Genomic DNA, 15755 nt, shown 5'->3' with positions numbered 1-15755 from the left:
TCACCCCGCAGCGCTGATGGGACTGGGGTTACCCGCGGGCGCCGGCCTTTAACCCGCTAGGCGCCGGCATCCGGCGGGGTTACTGGCGGTCACAGGCCCCCAACCCTGCTACCACCTCCGTTACCACCTCTGAGAAGTGCCACGGAGTGGGAACAAGGATGGAAGTACCCGGGCTGAGATGCCCCAACTCCCAGGAACTCTGTGTTGGAAATCACTGGCTCACTGACACCCTGAGCCGGCCTCCACGGCTCTAACTAAGCCTCAGTTCAGTCCTCTAGAAAATGGAACAATTACATCTCTCTGGCATAGAATGAGAGAAGTAAAGAAGATATGGGTTACACGCTTAGTACCAAGAAACGCTTAATTAAGGCTAAGGGCTGCCTGGTGGTGGGTGCAGGGACCTCCCTTCTCTGGGGCAGTTTAGCATGGGGCCACCTATCCTGTGAACCCGTGATAACAGGTCACTGCCAAGAAACAGGGCCAGAGTGAGGAAGGGAAACCCCTAACCCAAATACACATCCAGGTACTACTTGAGTCTCCTGACTCCCAGCACAGAGGTCCCTCTGGGTCTGGGATGGGGGGTGAGGGGTGAGATCAGTTAAGTCTTCCCTGCTCCCCCACTCCAAACCTCACAGTCCCCCAGCAGTCACCAGGGAAAGGCTGACTCACTTATTCACTGTAGCATCCTAGGAGGCCAAGAGGTGACCCAACCCCTAGGACAGAAGGTAAAGAAGGCAGGGTGTCAGCCCTAGGGTGAGAGGCTCTGGGGGTCTTTTAAGGGGGTACCTAGGCCTATGTCCCCTTCTGTGTGAGGTCTGAGTTTGACAAACATGCAGAAAAACAGCCTGGCCAGCAGGCCAGGTTTGCCAGCTGGGGTTTTTGTGACCAAGCAGACCACCACCAAGGCCTGATCAGGCCTCTAACCGCAGCACCTGCTCATCCCTCTTCCTGCTCCCAGGCTACTGCCCCCTTAGAAAGGGACCAAATCCTGGACAGGCAGGCATGGTGACTGAGCAGGTGGTGCTGGGGGGCTAGAGCCCTCCTAGCCCTCCCTCTCCAAGAGCCTAAATGAGGAAACTCAGTCTTATCTTCCACCCACACACCCAGTTCCCCCTCTTTCCAAGTCCTTCCATGGCCTTGCAGGGAGTGCTAAGGACAACAGAATTTTCCTCTAACACTTCTACCTCCACCTCCACCTCCCGCTCTCCTCGACCTGTGGGTGTGAGCACTCTCCCTCACCCCAAAAACACAACCGAACATTGCTGTCGTAAAGGCCCTGATCTCATTGAGTGACTGAAAATAGGGAAGACACAGGCCTGAGTCCAGACTCGAGTTTCAAAAGCAGACCTCATGGCTCTGTTCTTTCCTATGTTCCCCAGTTTTTGAGCCCCCTCCCCTTCCTGCCCTATCCTTCTCTTCCCCTCACATTTTCTTGCCTCTCTTTGTTTTCCATTTCTCAAATCTTTGTATTTCGCCCTCAGACTGCCATCCAGACTGAGGAGGTAGGAAGAAGAGGTCAGTCACTCACTAACCCTCTGATGGTAGCAGGAGTCAGGCTCCAAGAGGAGGCCTGGCCTTAGGACAAAGGACACAGTCTAAGCTAGGACATAGCAAGGAAGAGGGCCTGGGTACCACGAGGCACCTGGTGGCATATGGAGAGGCCAGCCATTTCCTGAACTCTTGGCCTGACCAGCCCCCATCTTACTCTCTCCTAGAGCCAGATCTGCCTGCCAGTCTCTGTAGAAGCTCTGGGCCAGACCTAAATCGGGGAGATGAAAATTCAAGAGCCAGTCTCACAGTCCCCTCCTACCTCAGAACAGCCAAGGGGGCACAGACCGCCTCTATCCCTAACTTTCTGCATAATCATGGGCAAGTCACCTCCAGTCTTTGAGCCTCTACCCCTGGCCTCCAGAGCGAAGATTCTAGGAAAGCAAGTGTGTGAAGCACCCTCTACTCAGCAAGATCTCAACAAAGTTTAGTCCCTCTGCAGCACCTGAAATGGTCTAGAACTGGGAAGTCAGGAGGTGAGCCACCTGATACTTGGAATGTTCAAGTCAGAGCTCCATATCCATTTAATGGAGATTGTTTCATGGAGAGTTAACAGGGCTAGGACTAGGGTGGGGCAGGACAGGCACCAAGGGGGCACAGTTTAAGGAAGCTCCTCTCTTGCCTCACCTTGTCCTGGCCCTGAGAGACAGGACAGCAGTTCCAAAAGGCTGGTCATGGCTCCCAAACTGGACCATCCTCAAGCTAGCTGAGCACTGGGCCTCCCACATGAAGGCAGACTCTAAATGTAGGCATGACTCCTATGAACACTCTCTGAACCTTGGGAAGAGGAGGAAGCACAAACTCTGGGTCTCCGTAGGCCCATGTCCTACTCCCCCATACCCACACCCATTTTTTACCCTTTCCACCCCCTCCCTCAGCCTGGATTCCTCCTTTTTCCTCTTCTTCCTCCTCTCCTGCTATGATTCTATCAGGACCCAATAGGAAATCTGAAACCCCATGCCTCCTTCCCTCCCTCCCTTCAAACCTCCCTCTGATGGCAGATGTAGGGCAGCCTTTTATTCTCTGGCCTGTTTATTCTGTGAGGCCATGGTGGACATTCTGGGAGGGCCTTACACCATGAACTTGCAGGAGCCCAGTTCTGACCACCACGGGAGCCTGCGGCCCATCCAACTTGACCTTGGGCCCAAAACAAAGGCCGTTTGCATGCCTCCCCAGGACAGGGAGCTCCCAACATGGCCTGGTCCATTTAGCCCAGATCTATTTCTCTGATATCTACTGCCCTTTCCTAAGCATCTACTGTGTGCCAGGCCTGTGCCAGGCCTGTGCCAGGCACTGGGGATACAGGAACACAGCACAAAGACCTTCCCTTGTAGAGCTTATGTTCCAGTGAAGGAGACCAGCAGTTTGCAAATACGTGAAGGAATGTAGGTACAGGTGGTGATGAGCATCATGAAGAAACTAAGGCAGGGTAGAGAATGTGAGAGAACATTACAGATGTAGTCAGAGCAGGCCTCTTTGAGAAGGTAACATCTGAGTAAAGACATGATGAAATGAGAAAGTTGACTAGGAGGGAAGAAAAATGTCCTAGGCAGAAGGCCCTGAGGTGGGTGCAAGCTTAGTGTGATATCAAAACAGTGAGGCTAGTGTGATTGTAGCAGGGCAGGGTGGGGGGATGGAGAGATGGAGGTCAGAGAGGCAGCCAGGGATCTGGGATTCTAATTCAGGTTTGTCTGTCACCTGAGCGAAGGACACCAGTTCTCCAGGGAATGGGCAGGAAAAGGATTTGCAAATTGTCCCATGCAGTGCAGATCACAAAGGTTGCATAACTGGGAAGAATGGAAAACAGTATAAAGCAGCACCACCACACAGGAGGACATGAGGCATAGCCTGTGGGACCCTCAGGATGTTCCACCTCTGCTTGCTTGATGGAGGGTACAGGGCAGGAATGGGGCGCTCACTCAACATTTCAGGGAGCTGGAGTTGTACCATGCCTGCCATCCATCTCTGCTGCTCCCACCAGTGCCTCCTTGCTCATCCTGAGGACTCAGGTCAGCAGGTTTGCATGTCCTCAGCAGGTTATGTATGCAACACGGGCACAGGCTGCCCTTTGTGCACTCAGGGCTGCCCCAGGGGTGTAATTGTGTGCCGGCTCTTCCTGGAATGGGATGGGACCTCTAGATGGACAAGGAAACTAAGATTCAGAGGGCGGGCATGTACCCAAGGTCCCACAGCTGCCAACTGGAGAATCTGGGACTCAGATCCAGGCCCACCAACCTCAGAGTATTGCCAGGGACAGGAGCCCCAACTTCAGCTTCATTCTGTCTGACTTGCTGTCACACTTGTCTCAGGTCAGGAAGTGTGTACAGAAGAGGCAACACAAAGCTCGTTAAGGCTCAGCTCTGGCACTCCTCTTAGAAAGCCTTCCTAACCACTATTAGAGGTTTCAACTGGGAGCTCCTCAAAGCCAAGCCAAAGCCTGAACCAACCCTGTGACCCCAGTAGCCCTCGGTATAGGGCTGAACACAGAGAGGATTAGAGTTAAGGGTGGTATGGACTACCAGCCACCACCTCACTGCTCTGCTGGTCTCTGGCCATCTGAGTCCTACTGCTTCAGCTCTCACTAAGCCTCACTTTTCTTGTCTGCTTTCTGAACATGTCGCACTATTTAATGCTACCATACATTTGCTCAGGCTATTCCCTCTGCCAAGAATACCCTTCCCACTACCCTTTGTCCACCTGGCAACCTCCTATTTCTCCTCTAAAACTTTCTCTGATGTCATCTTCTCAGATCTTTCCCTTATCTGTGCCACTCCATACACCAGCTCCCAATTACATGGATCAAGGGACCCTGAACATGGCTGGTTATACAAGATGCCAGTGAGCATCAAATCAGATATCTTGTCCTAGGTATGGGCTTGAGGCACTTATTATTCTGGCAGCTGAAAAACAACCTGTGGGCCTGATGCAGTAGCAATTTTGGGGGTGGATAGTCCTCTACTGTTGAGCAATTGTTCTCGTGTAAGTAGTACTGCTATGCATTTTTTTTAAATATAAATTATATAATTTATATATTTCTCCCTTTTGGATTGTTTCCCTGCGGCCTGTTTTAAACCTGAAGTAGATGTGTGGGTCAAAGGCAGCATGCTCTTTTAGAGCCACCAGGCTACTCCCTGGAAAAGACAAACCCCTTTACAATCACCCATGCAATGTGTCTCATTTCCTCATAGCATCGCTAGCACTGGGTTTTATTGTTTTTATTTACTTTTGGTTGCTTTGTTTAGTCCCAAGAGTAGTGTGACTGGAACTTCCAAGGTGCTTTAATTTGCATTTCCAAGGCTGCCTTGAGGTGTTTTGTAAAGGGAACCATCAACTGTGGCCACTCAGCAACACTGTGCTTTTTAGCAGCTTCTCTGTCTGAGAAACAATCCCTGCAGGGCCTGGCTTCCCTGCAGCTTCTCATAGGTCTCCAGCTCCTTTACCCCTTCAGCTACCCCTGGGCCTGGGCCACCCAGGTTGGGCGGCAGGGGGACTGTGGTGAGTCAGGTGTCTTGAGGCCTCTGTTCCTCATCTGTACTCTGGGCAAGGAGATTACAAAGGCATTTGTAAGGTTCCTTCCAGCTCTAGTCTCTTTTATCTTTAAAGACAGTAGGCCTGCTCCTCAGGGGTAAAGTGGGCGGAGGGACAAGGAGCTTCCCACTGGCCTTGCCAGCCCAAGCAGACCCAGAATCACCAAATGGTGGATGCGCAGAACTTGGAACCATAGCCTAGAACATCTCGGAAACTTCCAACACAGACTCCTTGGATAACCACTACTAATATTTGTTTAGGAGTTCCTAGTTAAGTGCTCTAAATGATAATATCTACTGGCATCGGTTGAGGGCCGACTATGTGCCATGCACTGCTTGCTCTCTTGACCTAAATGAGCTCATCTGATGGCCACAAGTCTAAGAAGCTGGTTCTATTATTGTTCCCAGTACACTGATGAGAATCTGAAGGTTAGAGAGGTTAAGCCACTTGTCTATGGCCACATAACAGGGGCTGAATTTGAAGACTTCTGGACCACCAGCCTTCCAGTTGCAGAGAGAATGGGGACCCTGAAGCGCTGGGAGGGGCAGGCCTGAAGTGTGACTGCGATGGACAGGCTCGCTAATAGCTAGGATATCAGTTGGGAGATGGGGGGCTTGAGCAGGGTTCCAGGTCAGAGTGGGCCTCTCCAAGCCACAAACTTTCCCAGGTGGAATGGAACCCCACATTGCCCTACCTCCCACCAAACCGCAAACCCAGCGTGGGAATCACACACTTGAAAACAGCCTCCAAGACTCCTTTTCCCAGGAGCCCCTTATGCCCATTTCTAGGGCTCTCTCCTCCTCTGACATAATCCCCTCTGTGGGGCCGCGTGGGACATGGGTCTCACATGTATGCAGTCCCAGTCAGTTCCTGGGCCCAAAGGGCACAGCCACAGGGCCTACTGCTGGCAGTAGATGAAGCCAGAGACACTTCCTAAGGCCAGCGCAGCCATTACCACCTAGGCTGCACCTGCTGGTGGGGGAAAGTCCAGATCTGCCCGGAGGTGACCCCTGCCTAGGGCTGACCAGGTCACTTAGGATGTTTGTGTCCAACGAGCTGAACATTGGGCAGGAGGTAACACTCAGCCACATGACTGCCTGCTGTTTTGGACCCACTCCCATCATGCTTCTCTCTGTTCCCCCAACCCTGTCTGCTTAGAGGCATCAGGGGCCTCAAAGGCAGCAAATATTATAGCCTCCACCTCCTGCTTTCTAGGGGAGGCCCCTGAAGTTCAGAGAGGGCAGGGTACTTTCCCTAGGAAAAACAGCAATGCATAGTCACCATGAGAGGGTTTTCTGCTTTCTGCTGCCCTAGGTTGGGCAGGCCAGATACCAAGAGGTAGACAAAAATGTATGGGAAGGGGAACATGTCTGATAGGAGAGGTCTCTCTTAGGCTGTACCCCTGAGGTGCTGTGGACACGGGGGCACAGGAAGAAGGGCACCATACCGGAGCAGAGTGTGTCTGGGGCATGGGGAGTGCTTGAGGGGTAGGCTCTGGATGGAGAAGAAATGTCACAGGAGGGGCAGGTCTGGCAAGCCTTGGGGGTCTTGAATGCCATGTTGAGACAGGGAACTTTATCTTGGGGACACTGAGGAGCCATGAGTGGTCTGGGAACTGAGGAGTTATGTGCCTGGATCTGGGAGCTGGGCAGTAGGCAGTCTCAAGCTATGTTTTATAAGGAGGGTCCGTGCTTGCTGGGACCAGGGAGGGAACTGGGCACAAGATACTGTGGGGAGAGGCATAGGATGGCAGTGTAGCCTCAAATGTGTCCCTATCACCAGGACTGGCATGGACCCAGAAAATAGCCAGACACACATGAGCTGGAACCTGGGAGGCAAATCTCCTCCATATTGATTTAGACACCTTGGAAGGGATCCCAGGGCCAAGAGAGCTGGAGAAAGCACTACCAAGATGGGGTGGGGGAGGTGAGATCGGGAAGGCTGCCTGAGTTTGGGGTATGACAGACAAAGAGTAAACGTGGAAGTATCCAGGCAGAGGAGAGAATGAGCTATGCCAGCAAAGGCTTTAGGCAAACCAGAGCCCTCAGATGACCCCCTCAACCAGACCCACCTCCATGGTAGATGAGGAGGCCCTGACCAGAATTCCATCTCCATTTGCCTCTTCTGTACTTAGAAGCATGTACAAGATCTGATAAATTAATCGGTGGGGAGGAGAAGCCTACCACGGGTTTAACAATAATTCCAAACATGTGCAACAGGATTGCTATCAATTTCCCTCTGCCCTTGGCCTCTGGATACTCCAAAGCACAGAGCAAGAAAGGAGGTTCAGAGAGAAGACAGCTCATCGGAGGCCATTGTACATTGCAGCCAGGGCAGTGCCTTCACCCACGGAATCCAGGATTCTGTGCTGGCAGCTCCACCCCAAGAATGTTCACATGACAGAGGGCTTGGCCAGGAGGGCAGGAGGGAGGGCATGCAGCAGGGCCAGCAGGGTAGGGTTGAGGGCCTGCAGCTGACTCCCTGGTGCCAGTCCTCAGTCTCATGACTCCAAAGCTGCTCTGGGCTGGGAGGGATAGGTGGCCTCCTGGCCTCTGACCCCTCTATGACCTACTCCCAGGCTCCGGCATAGCTCCAAGTGGAGCAGCCTCCCGGGTTCCCTGCTTCATTCCTCTAACCCCACTCTTAAGACCTCAGGGGTTAAGAACTAAGAGTGTGGGCTCTGGAGCCCACAGTCTGGGTCTAAATACAGGCTCTGCCATGTTCTGGCTGTGTGAACTTAGGCAAGTTACTTAACCTCTCTGTGCCTCATCTGTAAGATAAAGATCTTAAGTCTATCCACTTGGGGTTGTTGGGAGGACTCAATGGTCGGCATAGTGCCTGGCATACAGTAAGTGTTCAATTAGTTCCCTATTCCTGATGTGATCCTCCACCCCAGCTGCCAGGGGAAACTTCTGACATGTAACCCAAGCATGGTGATGCCCTGATCCAACCCCTCCCCAAGACTCCCTACTGACTCCCAGATTTGGTCCAGCACCACCTCCTGACACCTGAGGCCCATGTCCTGGCATTGCCTGGCCCATCTCTCAGCTGTTGTTCCTCTCAGGGAACTTGGACACCCCCCAAGTCACATTTGTGAACCTGCACAGCTCCCCAGCTCTGAGGGCAGAGTAAAACCTCAGAAGTACCAGCCTTAGACTAGCAATTCCTCTCCCAGAGCCTCAGCCTATCTATGAAACTAGAAACTAAACAAGGATACGAGAAGAAAATAAGCTAGATGTCCATCAACAAGGACCAGAATCGGGTGGATAAGCCAGAAAATCTGATTGTTGTCTGGCTGTTGACATGGAACAAAGCAGGTTACAATGGACCCTATTCTAATTTATAAAAGTATAGATTAGTGGTTGCCCGGGGCTGGGATGAACTGGGGAGCACTTGTAAATAGGCATGAGGGATATTATTAAAGTAATGAAAATGTTCTACAACTGGTGATGCTCGCCCAACTTGGTAAATTTACCAAAATTCATTGAATTGTATACTTACAATGGGTATATCTCATGGTAGGTAAATTATACCTCAATAAAGGTGCTTTTAAAAAGAAGATCAAGAGTGTACAGCCATTCCAAAAAAATATGTACATACACATGGGAAATAATCCCCCACATAATTAACAGAGATTATCTGTGGGTGGTGGGCTTAAGGAAGATTTTCTTTGTTTTGCTCACCTGCATTTTCAAGTTTTTCTACAATGCAAAGAGATTAATTGTGTAATTGGGGGAAAGAACAGAAAGTCTAAATAAAAAGCAAGAAATCCTCTGCTGCAATGGGCAAACTTCATGGCCACCTAGCAAGAGGCCTCATTGGTTCCATTTTTCTCACAGATTAGAGGTGGGGCCTAGTCAATAGCTGTCCATTGGTGGGGGGAATGTTTCTATAAATGAGACAACAAGAAAGGTCAGTGCCAGATCTATATCCAGATACACCTACTTTGATTTGACTGTCCCAACTACCCTGGGAAGGTGAAAGGGCTTGCACAGGATGGCCTAGTAAGTCAGTAGTGTGCAGATTCAAGTCCTGACCCCCAAAGCCCAGGTCTGCGCCACTTGTTCATGGTGCCTACCAGGCTCTACCTATTCTGAGCTCTTGGCCCAAGTTTCCCCATCAACCAAGTGGCAACTTTGCCAGTATTGCCAAATCTGCACAGCAACCATAGAGGGCAATTTGCTAGAGCATTGGTTTGCACAGCCTACAAAGTGAAAAAAACAGCCTCATAAGGGCACCGACTGACCGTGGTCCCCAAACCCCTTCTCCGTATAACAACCAGCATGTGTTGCTTTTAAAAGATGTAAATAAGCTGGCGTCGCGCAGCTTGTCCTTCCCTGGAGGACAAGGCCAGGTGATCTTTTGGCCCACCTTCCTAACTTCACCTTCTGTCCGCCGGGAAAACATCTTTCCCAGCCAGTCCCAAGGCTGACTCTTGGGTCCCAACTCCCAGATTTAGGTTTTGCCCCACCACAGTACCCAAAGTAGCCCCACCTCTACTCCATCCCAAGATGTAACTAAATATCCGTCTGCGGGTTTCCTTGGGGATTTTGGTGCTCCCAAGAAGGGGAGAAGCTCCGGTCTGTCTGTGAACTCCCGGACAGAGCCTGGTATTCAGAAGATGCTGAAGCGACGCAGGTCTTGGACCTGGACAGCCAGACTCTGGAGGGAGGGGAGGAAGGACGCGCTGCGCCTCCTGCACGGAAATGAACTCTCAGGCCTGAGGGAACGACCGTGAGTAACCCCGCGCTAACGTCATCGCTTGGGCAGGGGCGGGGCCTCAGCAACGCCCGTGTCCCAAGCTCCCGCCACAGCATCTACGCAGCTGAGGACTCACCGGCCGCGCGGCGCGGGGCGCGGGGCCCGGACCTGAACCTCCGAGGGACCCGGCACGGCGCGGCCCGAGACGCCAGGGCGGGCGCAAGGAGGCTCCGCGCGGACTGGATACCGAGGCTCGCATTGCCCAGTCCAGAGACCAAGGGAAGCCCTGCGCGCACAGCACAGAGCCGGAGCCCCTGACGCACCTTCTATGTCAGTCAGCAGCGCTGCATCCAGGTCGCACGGCTCAGCCAGCGCCTGCCCCAAGGCTGCCTCGGTGAAGGGCATCTCGTCCATGGCGTAGTAGCCTCCTCCCGGCCGCCCGCCGGCGCGCACGGACTTTCGCAGAGAGCGCTGCGTCCGCCGGCCCGCGCCAGTAGCTGCGGTCGCTCAGCGCGTTCGCGTCCCGCCCTGGCCTCCGTGGCAGCCTGGCGCTCGCAAAAAGTTCCTCGGAAACTGGGTTCCCCTGCCGCCGCTGAGCGTGGCGCGCGGAGTGGGGGCGGGGCCCTGCACGGAAGGCCCCGCCTTTTGGTAGACGGCCCCACCCCACCCTTGAGAGCGGTGACCCAGCTCCCGGATCGCTCCGCAAACCTACCCCTCCACCAGAGTCTCCTCCAGTCATTCGTTTCATCCAGCTTCATGCACAGCTGCCTTTGGTCCATTGCTACCGGAGCTCGGGCAGGCTATAGCTTCTCTCTGGGCCTCAGTTTCCCCAGCACCAAGCAAAGGTGCTGAGTAAAAGCCCCAGGACTGGGCCCGTCCCAGAGGTCTCTGGACTTGGAGGGGTGTCCTGACGAACGTCATATTTAGATCTGGCTTTTAGAACAAGACAGACCCATCTCAGTTATAACTCTAATACCTGCTGTGTGGCCTCAGGTCAAATTACATCACTATTCTGTCTTAGTTTCCTCAGCTATAAGAAGCCTAATGATGCCTCTCCACAGGTGGGCTGGGATGTTAGTGATGATATATGGAGGAGGGCTGGGACTGTGAGATCAGCCTGCCCCAACTCCGTCTCAGATCAGATTATCCCAAGGGAAGCCTGAAAGAGACTGGAATTTCTCATCCTGATTTAATCTGCTTTCCTTCCAGATCCAGCTGTGGGGACTGCAAATGGGTTTGGGGACCAGTAGGCCCAGTCCAGCCGCTGAAGGTGGGCTGACATCAGTACCCAGAAGGACAGGAAGACCCAGAGAGTTATAAGGAGCCAACCTGCCCATGGTCACACAGCTACTCAGCGATAGCAACAAGCTGGGCTCCAGGGCTATCTGACTCCAAACTTGGTCCTTGTCCCTGAGAGCAGCCAGTATGGGGAGTGGGGAGGCATGAGAAAGAGGTGGCTTGTGCTTTAGATCTGAGCTGGGGTGCCCTGGATCATGACAGGCTAGGATTGGGTCAAAGAAGGCAGCTTGACTGGGGACAGGGGTGGAGACTGAACCCTGGGCCCTGTGGATTGGGGACAGAGCTAGGTGGCAGGGGAGGGGTCCCAACGAGGTGGATTGAAATAAATCAGAACTAACATTCAGGTATCTGAAAATGGGACAACAGTGAGCTTTCTGTCCCTGGAGCTGTGCAGGCAGAGAAAGTACTCTTGGAAGGCAGCCAAGGAGAGACTTATCAGAGGTCCGGACCCCCAGTCTCTCCTAGCCACTGGCCTCAGTGAGTCATGGCATCTGGAATACTTCCTCGCTCAGATTCCAGATTTAGCCTGTCTGGCCACACTGTCTGAGGGAGTAATTAGTGGTGTACTTTAGAAGAGGGGTGCCCAGTCCAAGAGAGGCCTTGGAGGCCTAAATCCCTGGGGCTCATCTTGGACATGCAGCTCTCTTTGTTCCCCTCCCAGTAGTGGCTGCTGTGGAAAATTACTCAGAACAGGAGGTCCGGGAGCCGTGGGAGTCTCCAAACCACACTTCCCTCCCCTTCTCCTCCAAGTGGCCCTGCTCAGGGATCCACCCAGGGCCTGGCCCCTCCAGGAGGCCTTGAGAAGCTGGTGACTTCTCTGAAAATTCTAATAGCGCTTCCCAGGAAGAGAAGTGGGGAAAGAAGGAGTTGCTGAGTGAACTTAAAGACCGCTTTCTTCAGATTCAGGAAGCTGATCCGGTTTTTCACCCGCTTGCTTGCGTGACCTGGAACTACTTTACCTTTCTGAGTCTCAGCTATTGGATCTGTAAAATGAGAATAACCCTTCCTGCAAGCAATCTGCAGAAGCAGATAGGGTGTGTTAGAATCATTGTCACAACAGACTTGCCTCATGATTCTTTAAATGAGTTTACCACATATATAAAGAGTATGGCTCAATAAATATGCATGCCCTAACTGCAGAAGTTAAGTGAAAGGGGGTAAGGCAAGTTCAGTAAGCAACCTGAAGCCCAGACTAGAAAGGCCAGTTGAAACTGAAGCCTGGCTGTAGCCTCTTTACATATGTGTTATGGGGGATGGGATATGGGCAGGGAGGTGTTATATCTTTGCCACCAAGGCTAGGAGCTGAGGTTCTTCAGGGGAACCTGCTTTCTCTTTGTGTTCTTGCCCCTCAAGGGTCCTGAGATGCCCAAACAAGCCCCTCATGCCCTTTTGGGTGGGATCTGAGCTCACACAAGGAACGTGTATCAGGGCTCCCAGTGGCACAAATTGTGGTAGTGGGCCCCTCTGTCCTGGTGTGCCTAAGGAGTGCAGGGGGTCCCAGCCTGGATGACAGTGATGCTGCCAGCTGTGTCTTCACTGGCTACTATCCTTAAGCTTACCCACATTAATCCACTTAGTACTCCTAACAGCCCCAGGAGGACTGGGCTATTATTCCCATTTTACAGATGAGGAAACCGAGGCAGAAGGAAGTGAAGTGACTTGCCCAGGACCTCACAGCTCTGTTGCCCCTGATTGACTCCAGCAGGCTGGGGAAAGACAGCTGCTGGAGACCCAAGGGAGTTGGGGCTTTGAGCCAGAAAAGCCCCGCCCCTGCAGGCTGCAGCACAACCAATGGGCACCCAGCCCTAAGTGGGGTGACAGCAGCGTCAGCCAGAAACTCCTGGGAGCCAGGCCCTGGATCACATGCATCCCGCTTGTTCCACAGGAGGCTGGAGGCCGGGGATTGAGGGGTGGAAATAGTGCCTGCAGGCAGAATCTGGGTCCCTGGGGCCAGTTGGGTTTGCTCTTTCCACAGGGCATCCAGGCCAGACACCTGGCTGGGATTGCCACCAGGTGTGCTTTCTGGACACCAGGGATGCTCCCCCATCCCCACCCCTAGCCATCAGACACCAGCTCTCAGGACTGCGGTCAGAAGGCCTAGCCTCTCCCTGCCTGACCTCGGTTTTGCCAACTGTGAGAAAGGGGGTCACATTTTTCCTCTTCCTTCTCCAGGAATCCCAGAATGTCTTAGAGATTGAAAGGCATCTTCTGTAGGCAGTTGTCCAGCACCGGCCAGGCCTCTGCCAAGGCCATGAGTGCCCAACCATTCCCACTATGGGTAGAGGGGCAGGCATGGGAATTGGTATGGCTGCCAGCACTAGGCAAAAACTCTGGCCTTGGCCACCTGAGCATTGCCTAGAAGTCTACTGAGACCCCTCTTCACTCCTAAAGCCCCCATTTATACCTTATTTCTGTAATGGCAAATTGGGGCCTGCCCAGGTTATGGCTTAGGGGCCTGTGTATCACCAAGCCAGCCTTGAGCCCTGGGTCACCCCTCCCTGCCCTTCTCCATTTGGATATAATGGAACAAGGTGGCCATTGACATGAATGATTCTGATCCTAGATGACCCTATGTTCGCATTCCAGATTGGCCTCTGCTGTGCACTGGCAAGTTACTTCTAGCCCTCTCTGAGCCTCTCTGGGTCAGCTTTGCCCAGGGAGGCTCGCTCATGGTAATCACCTTCAGGGTCATCATGAATCACTCAATAGACCCTCCACAAAAGCTGATTGAACCCCCAAAATCTTCTGCACAGTGAGGGGTGAGGCTCACAGACATTATGAATGAGGGGGGACATCTGTCCCCTAGGAAGCAACTGGCTGTTTGGGGTGACTGAGGAGGTGTCGCAGATTGGGTGGGTGGAATTGGTGGCAGGGAGAGTGAATGGAGACTCCAGATATCACCTGACCCCCACAGGCCAAATCCAACTATACATGGGTTCTGATATTTAATTAATTGTCCAATATAGATTTCACCTGAAGGCTAGATCTAGCTATTCTTTAAAAATGGGACTTTGAGCAACACTGGGCTCAACAATTGGGTGCCTCTTTAGCTAGCCAGGGCTATGAGCTTCCCCATAGTCCCCATCAGTCCCTAGGTAGCACACCGAGCCTGCTTCACTCACTGTAAATGAGTGTAATAAAAAGGACTCTATAGGCATTCAGTTTGTCACCCATGACTCCCTTTACAGATCAGGAGTAAAGACCAGAGAAGGGTGGTGACTTGCTCAGGGACCTACAATGAAGCCTCCAACCCTGAGTAGGGTACTCTTAGAGTGGGCATGGGGGTGGAGAGGAGATGACCCCAGAGGAGTCCACTTAGTTTCTAGAAATATCCCACTGACTCCTTAGTGCTGAGAAGTGAGATTTTACTTCTTGGGATGCTGAGGCTCTGGGCTTGGGGGCCCTGGCCAGATCCCTCTGAGGGATACTCAGCAAGAACTGGCAGGGGCTCCTCTGAAATAAACTGGAATTTCTGGGTGAGTCATGCCTATTCAAGGCCACTGGTTCTGCCCGCCCCCAACCCCTAGTGACCCAAAAGAGACCCTTTTCTTAGAAAAGAGGTTGGTTGGAACAAGAGTCTCCTCAGTTGCTTCCGTGGGGAACCAGCAGGCAGGGAGACCAGGACTAGGAGCCATGACAGGACCCACAGTGCTTCTACGCTCCCCTGCCCCAGATCTCTGGAGAAGGAAACTATAGCTGCAAAGCAGCTCCTCTGAGGACTCCAGTGAAGGGAGACCTCCCAGGGCTGGGGAGGCAGTGCTGAAGGAGCAGTCCAGAAGCACGTCTCTATTTAAGTCTCCCCTGATGTGTGTCACTCCCACTTCTGGCCCTCTCCACTCACGCCGCAGTGACCATCTATCGTTTGTGCCTCCCCAGATTTCATCCTCCTTCTACTAACAGTCTGGTTTTTCAGGATTGGTTCTCGGACTTCTGCTGAAACTACTGGGAAAGAAGCACTCTCTCTCTGCTAGTAGAATGTCAGGCTGGAGCTGCAGGCAGTCTTCAGTCAACTATGTGGAAGAGCCAACCCAGTGGAAGCAGAGGCAGATTCCTGACCAAATCCTTAAGCACCTGCATCGAGCTGTACCTGAAGCTGAACTGTTAGAACTTTTTACTTACATTAGCCAATAAATTCCTCTTTCTGATTAAATCAAACCTCTTTCTGCCACAACCAAAAAAGTTCCAATATGCCATCTCTAAATGAGGAGTTTGGGCTACAAATTTACCCTTATTTTGGACAGAGGTCCCAACACTGCTTAACTACTCCAGCAGTTCCCAAACTTCTTTCTCCATAGAACCCCTCCTTTTAAGGGACAGCTGTTAATGTATTGAGGAAATGCATCTTGGCAAGTGCCCACCAGAGATCTTGAAGCTTTCAGGAGACTGGTCAGTTGAGTCACAGTTGCACGACTTCCCTCTCCTTCACTTGTGGTTGGCCTGCATATGACAACAGCAACAGCTTGGCTGCTCCCCAAGAGCCTCCTTGCCCCAAAGGCCCCAGGAGGGGGCTCCAGTGCTTCCTGGCTACAGAGTGCCCTTGAGTCTGGGAACTGAACCAGGCTGTGAGCTTCCCAAGGGCAGTAGCTGAGCAGCCCCTTTTCTCTAGCACCCACCCAGCACACAGCAGGCTCTCAGATACATGGGCTGAAAGCACAAGTGAACTGGGTGTCCTGGTGAGT

The 15755-nt window shown here is 52.6% G+C and overlaps 1 protein-coding gene across 3 annotated transcripts in view; it reads right to left on the bottom strand.

Moving 5' to 3' along the window:
• The window catches only part of SREBF1 (sterol regulatory element binding transcription factor 1), a 21027-nt gene extending 10233 nt beyond the window's left edge, over positions 1–10794 (bottom strand). The window contains exons 1-3 of one of the 3 annotated variants that reach the window (XM_006908451.3): positions 10101–10794; positions 4254–4265; positions 3422–3430 (exon numbers count right to left, since the gene is read on the bottom strand). In XM_006908451.3, coding sequence (XP_006908513.1) covers positions 3422–3430; positions 4254–4265; positions 10101–10191 — 112 coding nt within the window. In that variant the 5' untranslated portion in view covers positions 10192–10794. The remainder of the gene's footprint in view (positions 1–3421; positions 3431–4253; positions 4266–10100) is intronic. The other 2 variants (XM_015586694.2, XM_006908450.3) reach the window with 2 other exon arrangements.
• Between the last annotated feature and the right edge of the window lie 4961 nt (positions 10795–15755).

This window comes from Pteropus alecto, unplaced genomic scaffold (assembly GCF_000325575.1).
Source record: "Pteropus alecto unplaced genomic scaffold, ASM32557v1 scaffold52, whole genome shotgun sequence".
Lineage (NCBI taxonomy): Eukaryota > Metazoa > Chordata > Mammalia > Chiroptera > Pteropodidae > Pteropus > Pteropus alecto.
This window is presented reverse-complemented; position numbering and strand designations above follow the sequence as displayed.